The 6,529-nt window shown below is 46.8% G+C and overlaps 1 protein-coding gene across 1 annotated transcript; it reads left to right on the top strand.

Annotated features, from left to right (window-relative positions):
• The first annotated feature begins 4,306 nt into the window (after positions 1-4,306).
• LOC149277969 (RING finger protein 11-like) lies at positions 4,307-6,185 on the top strand. Its single transcript, XM_089502594.1, has 3 exons — positions 4,307-4,405; positions 5,524-5,693; positions 6,014-6,185. The coding sequence occupies exons 1-3, from the start codon at positions 4,307-4,309 to the stop codon at positions 6,183-6,185; spliced, it is 441 nt and encodes a 146-aa protein (XP_089358720.1).
• The last annotated feature ends 344 nt before the right edge of the window (positions 6,186-6,529 follow it).

The raw sequence follows: 6,529 nt of genomic DNA, 5'->3' as shown, positions 1-6,529 counted from the left end.
TGCGGCAGGGAGAGCTTGGCCAGCCCTGTGTGATGTATAGTTAAATCAAATTAGAGTGTTGGCCTTTATAATGATTATTAACTCCCCTTTTAGTGAATAAAGCCCAACAAATATAGAGATATACTATCAGGATGTAAGAAGGTTTTAAAGAATAGATGGGAAAGTTGGGGGCAGCTCGAGTGTTTAGCTTGCAGCTTGAGAATTAAAGGGTTAAAGTACTACATTCTAGGAGCCCCAGCAAACACTTATGACTCTGCATTAAAACTTTAGGAGCCATAGCAACCAGGCACAGGCCGTATATATACAAGCACATCTCTATACATTCATCATATACTGGGGCCACCATTGGTTTATTGCCACCTGCAACATGGCCCCCCCATGTACTGGGCCACCGGGGCATCCCTGACCAGAGCTGCTAACACCGGCCGGTATACTAACACTACGGCCACCTCACACCCGCATCAGCTCTACCGCCCAGCGCGAAAATCCACCCCGTCTCATCACGACCTGCCTTCCTGACACCCCATCGGCCAAAAGTGACCTCTTTCCCCGTACCGTTCGTCCTCACTCCGCGGTAATAGCTCCCGGTATCTCACCTCGAGGGGATGGAGGAGACTCGCGGGCGGCGGAGACACAGAAAGAGAGAGCGAGCGCGGGCTGATGACGTCACCCACACCCCTCCGACCAATGAAGTATCGCTCAATAGGTGGAGCCGGAACAAACATGACCCTTAGCAGCCACCGTACCCGCGCAGGATTTAAAAATCTTACTCTGCCCAGTCGCGTTCTGGTCACGTGACATGGACAAAGATGACGTACAGCGGCCGCCATCTTACTTGAGGAAATATTTTCACCTTCATTTTTAACTTTTTACGTCTTGAAAGTTCGACAGAAAGCACTATTTTTGTACTTGACTTGCCGTAAACTACGCATAGGGAGCTATTATTATATATGCAGACAATATATGAACGCAATGAAGAGGCGCTTATGGAAAATGTGCAGTGTCTGTGTTCCTAACAGGGGTTTTAGGCTGCTCTGTCTAAAGTACTTTAAAGAAGCCTTTATTTCGTTCCTATGCTACCGGCCTGTCAGTGCTTGTTCTTATGTCACATGACATTTAAGCATTTCCTGAAAAATTATAAGTGAACCTATTTTTTTCCCCCCCAAGACGCGCTTTTCGCGTGACGACCTGCGCATGCCACGGGGCATCATGGAGTACGTTGGATTTAAATACTCATTCGATAAAGTGCTTTAGTCCCGCGTGTAACATTATTCTGCCCACAAGCTGCATTTACACGTGAATCCGTGAAAGTTGCCCATGCGGTAACCCTGCTCTAGGGCTTTACACATATGTAGCGTGTCGTGGCGCCATTGTTACATCATGTGAGCAGGGTGCCGTGTCATGTCATCGCCCCATGCATTATAATGAATCCAGCTATTTCTAAAAGTGGCCGTAAAGCCTCCTGCTGGTAGCCGCAAGGTAAAGACCCAACAGGACGCTTGGTCCCCTGGATACCTAAGGCAAGGAGGCCTTAATGTATGGATTCAATCTGAATGCGCACGTATGTTGTAGGTACCCGGATCATCAGCATCCTCGCTTCTCGGGAATATACATTTTCTCTTGTAAGCTCCCCTTTTTTCCAGCGACTTCTCCCTGGAGGTGAACTTCATGTATGGAGTAACCCTAAAGTGACCACGACATTCACATCAACGTACATAAAGAGCTGCCTTGCGGCGTGAACCGGTCACGGTTATTTATCTCACATACCGCAGATGGGCGAGAAGCGTTTCAATTAATATGTTTGTCCCTTGGACCTCCGGATTTTATCTCGTTTTATCTCTTAAGCTTCGCGAATCTCTCGGCAAACAGAATGAGAGCGTTCCCTCGGCTCCATCTGGTAATTCCGCGTGACAGATGGGAGAGTTTTTCTCTTTAAAGATCAGATGTTCCAGTAATTAGACGAGCTAACGAGCGAGATATTATTATACGAATGTATGTCGGGGGTACGACATCTACAGATCTAAAGAAGGCATTTAAAGACCTAATCGGCTTAGTACATCACGGATGAGCTGATTCAGCAATTAAGGAAATTACATACAAAATCCATTTTATTCATTCACTTTACTATACAGTTAGTTTATAATTACACACACACATATATATATATATATTAATGCACATATATTTTAATACACACATATATATATTTTAATACATATATATATATATACCGTATATATTAATATATATAATTTTACAGGAAAATCCTAGTTTTATTGTAAAACAAAGAAATATATATAGAGAGAGCATTGATATTAATATATTTATATTCGGTTCAGGGCAGAGTTCTATACGTGGGCCTAACGCGATTTACATAATTATTGATACATATTTAACCAGTTTTACCCAAATTGAGTAAAAGTAATTTATTTCTACAGTACAATGTGGGTTAACACAGATATAAAGGGCTAAAACATAATGGTATGTATAAAAGAAACTAGTGACCTTTATATGAATAGATGCAGCAGCTGTGGCATTGGCATTTAGGGTTAATTTAGCTGGTTTGGGGGGTGGGGCTATAAAACCCAAATTTTTTAGTTTGAATAATATTTATTTTTTAACAAAAAATGGTTACTGTGACAACTTTCCCCCAACATTATGAAGATGTTCCTGGCAGGGGTGGGCTGGCCCAAAGCGCAACTCCGGGATGCTCCAAAATTATTCCTAAAGGGCTAGTCCGATGAGTAGTTCCAGGTGGAACCGGCTCTTTGTGAACATTTTAGACCCGCCAAAGGAGGAGGGAACACAGCGGGGTCACGTAACGTGATGCTACATGACCCCGCTGTAAAACCGAGTGAGGTAAAGGGGAGAGACGGTATGTATGAATGTATGTTAGTGTGAGTGTATATGTAAAAGTGTGTGTTAGCACGAATGTCTGTGTGCGAACATGAATTTTTATATGTAAGTGTATGAGAGGGACTGTATAAGTATGTTTAAGCGTGTGTATATGTGTTAACTTGTGTAAGCATGTGTATACGTGTTAACTTGTGTAAGTTTGTGTATATATGTGTGTTGGGGGTTGAGGGCAAGAAGCCTCGGCTTAACCTGCCTCCTGGGCCAGATGGTGTCAGCCCCCCCTGGTTCCTGGGAACATGTTGGCTAATCGCTGTGGCAAGCCACCTTCTTCTGGGTTTCCATTAACGTTGGGCATTGTGTGGCCCCCGGTCATATTCTTTTCTCCCTTTACCCGTTGATCATATGAGAGTCTGGCTGCAGTCCCATCTCCCATGTGTGATAGTTTACGGACCTGAAAAGATTCTGTCCAGGGCCAGTAACAGATCGATACGGCTTTCCGTATAACGGGTGCTTTTACATGTAGAAATGTCTCATTTGTGAGTCAGATGGTCAGATGATGGCGTTCTCTCGTCCCTTCATATGAAGACGGTAAACCTTTCTCAAACAGATGCTCTATGAAACAATAAATAATAATAATAATGTATAAAATATTAATAAAGTGACTAGTGCGCTCGTGACCCTAATCCAGACTAATGATCAGGTGCGGACTGGCAATCTGGGGAAATGTCCAATGGGCTGCTGGCTCATATTCCCCCATATTTACCCCATCTGCCCCAGCCGGCTGTATATGGCCAGCTGCACGGGTATAAAACGTTAACGCACGGCTGCACTTCTGTTATTAAAGCATAGTCTTACCCATGAGGGCCCTGACAATGATGACCCATGGGCCATTGTACAGCGCTGCGGAATATGATGGCGCTATACTATAAATAATGACAAGGGCCACATACATTGCTTCGCCAGAGCTGTCTCTCGCCTGCACTTAATCCTTAGATCGTGTTTCTTTAGTATAATCCTGGAATTCTTTACTTTTTATTTATGTCGGGCCAGTGTTCCCAGTGCTGTACAATGGCCAAACAGAACATATCAAGAGAACTCGGTCTAACAAAAACAAGAGGGGAGGAAGACCTGAGCCAAAGAGCTTACAATCTAATGTAAGGAGAGTTAGGAGTTGACCAGCTTGGACTTTATCTCTGTCGTTGGTAATCCACAGCATCGTACAATAGCTCAATGCGCATGCTCAGGAAATGAATAGCTTAAAAAAAAAATGTATTTCCTTAACAGCGGCGCGCTGGTTTTAGACGTAATCAGTCGTCCAGGCGCGGAGCATGACGGGAAATGTAGTTCCGGACGGACTCGCTTCCAGGACGTGCGGTTTGTAAATACCCTCGGAGCTGGTGTAGGGGGGAAGTCCCAGGGTGGCCTGAGTTCCCCCGCCGGGAGCGGGGACATGGGGAACTGCCTGTCCTCCCAGACGGCTGATGATTTGTCCCTGCTCAACGACTCGGATGGGGCCAGTCTGCCCGGGGAGCCCCCACCGCCCTACCAGGTGCCTGGGGTAAAAGTGTCACAGTCGGCCTGGGGGGTGGGGGGTAGTTTGGAGTCCGGGGGTGGGGCTGCAGGGGGTGGGTTGCGATCTCGCACATCTCAGTGATAAATATACATATAATGTCTATTGCTTTACTAATGAGCATTACTATTGCCCCAGTTACCCCCCCCCCGTTGTTTTGAGGGGCACATCACGTGGCCTCTATCACATGATGTTTTCTAAATATTAAATGATTTTCCTCATAATGAATCAGTTACCCGGAGGAGTGCTGTTTATTACCCTGCCTGCAGCAGCTGTTTCTGCCCCTGGTGCGTTATTGTGGGTTTATTGCCGGGGTGTTATTTATCAGAGCCCTGCCTATGGGGGGGCTGTTATTACCTAGCGGAATACGCTGTCGGGTGTAGCGCCTGTTATTTATAAGCCGTATATTCTGTTATTAGAGACATAGAATCTGCCGGCAGATCAGGCCCCGTCTAGTCGCCCGTTTCTCCAGGAGTAAGGACTCAAACCTTAATCAGTCGTCACATGAGCCGTATGCCGATCCCGCGCATGTTTAACCTTCCTTACTGTAAACTCTGGCGCTGTATACAGTAATAACCCCCGCCCCCTGGGCCTATTAGACCTTAATAACCCCCGACACTGTTAGACAGTAATAACCCCCCCCGTCCCACCGGTGCCGTTAGACAGTAATAACCCCGGCCCCCCGGCGCTGTTAGACAGTAATAACCCCGGCCCCCCGGCGCTGTTAGACAGTAATAACCCCGCCCCCGCGGTGCTGTTAAACAGTAATAACCCCTGCTGCCTGGCCATTGTTATCAGTCATGTGATATTTTGGGAGTCTTTCCCGGCTCAAACACCGCACTGAGCCGATGCTTTATGGCGATGCTAATGAAGTCCGATCCTCCCTAAAGTTAGTTGTAAAGGAGAAAGAGTGTCTTGAAAACGTATTTTCTGTTTTATAATAGTAATAAAAAAAACTGCTGAGCTGTTCTTTGTGATAAAGATCAGATGGGATCAGACACACAGGGAAGCCTGTTCTAGTGCCCGGCTTTGAGTATGAGTGTGAGTGCATGCATGCTGCATTAGCATCCACTTAGACGCACTCTCCTTGGTTTTAGGAGCGGGAGCCGGTGCCCGTGTACCACCCTACGCCCAGCCAGACCCGGCTTGCCACCCAGCTGACCGAGGAGGAGCAGGTGTGGATCGCGCAAAGGATTGGGCTCATCCAGCACCTTCCCAAGGGCAGATACGACCCAGGATCGGGGCCCTCGGAGAAGAAGCATAAAGAGTAAGTAAACCTCGGGGGCTTCACCGGGACTCTTAGGAACTTTAAACTCCCGTCGCTCGGGGGGGGGGAATAAAAAAAAAAATATCCAATCCATCCATCCATGCAATAGGTCTGAGCACTTTAAGGGTTAAGGCTGCATTTACAAAGGGTGTCAGTTCCAATATTTTGGTCGATGGGGGATTAAAAGTTTGAGAAGTTGTCGCCGTAGCAACCAGTGGAAAAGTCTAATCGGCAGAATATTCCGGTCGGTTGCTATGGTGATAAGACTGAACGGATGAAGGCGTCTGTCTTGATTTCTCCGTCCGTCCTTCTTTGTGCAGGTGCGTGATTTGCATGCTGGACTTTGTGAGCGGAGACCCCGTGCGCTTCCTCCCGTGTATGCATATATATCACGTGGAATGTATAGACGACTGGCTCATGAGGTCCTTCACCTGCCCTTCCTGCATGGAGCCCGTGGACGCCGCTCTTCTCTCCTCGTACGAGACGCACTGAGCCACACCCAGAACTCCGAGCCGGAGACCCCGGGAAACGGGGGGGGCTTGATGATTCGGATTAAAAACAGACACAGTGAATGAAAGCAGCTCGTTGGCGTTCTGAGCGTGTAGTGATGCGACTTCTTGTGGCAGGGAGCTGCTTTAGTAAATCAGTACCCCGAAGGTGGGTAAACGGAGAGCCTGTGCTAAGAGACCTTTACGTCTAAAGAGGAAAACCAAAATGCCAGGATCTTGTAGCAAACCTGTGCTGGGGTCCATATTTGTATAGTTAGCGTGGATACCCGCTTTTGCCTGAAGCCATTAAGTTAAAAAGTAATCAGAGAAGTAATGTGAAAGCACGCT

Source organism: Sceloporus occidentalis, unplaced genomic scaffold (assembly GCF_023333645.1).
Source record: "Sceloporus occidentalis isolate IW3139 unplaced genomic scaffold, rSceOcc1.0.p SCAF_205, whole genome shotgun sequence".
NCBI lineage: Eukaryota > Metazoa > Chordata > Lepidosauria > Squamata > Phrynosomatidae > Sceloporus > Sceloporus occidentalis.
Note: the sequence above shows the minus strand (reverse complement) of the source record. Positions and strands in the feature narration are given on the sequence as shown.

Bases quoted from the DNA above. Each gene is read 5' to 3' on its own strand.
- LOC149277969 (XM_089502594.1), top strand. From the start codon at position 4,307: ATGGGGAACTGCCTGTCCTCCCAGACGGCTGATGATTTGTCCCTGCTC. The intron at 4,406-5,523 runs GTGCCTGGGGTA...CCTTGGTTTTAG, and splicing joins AGCCCCCACCGCCCTACCAG to GAGCGGGAGCCGGTGCCCGT. The intron at 5,694-6,013 runs GTAAGTAAACCT...TTCTTTGTGCAG, and splicing joins TCGGAGAAGAAGCATAAAGA to GTGCGTGATTTGCATGCTGG.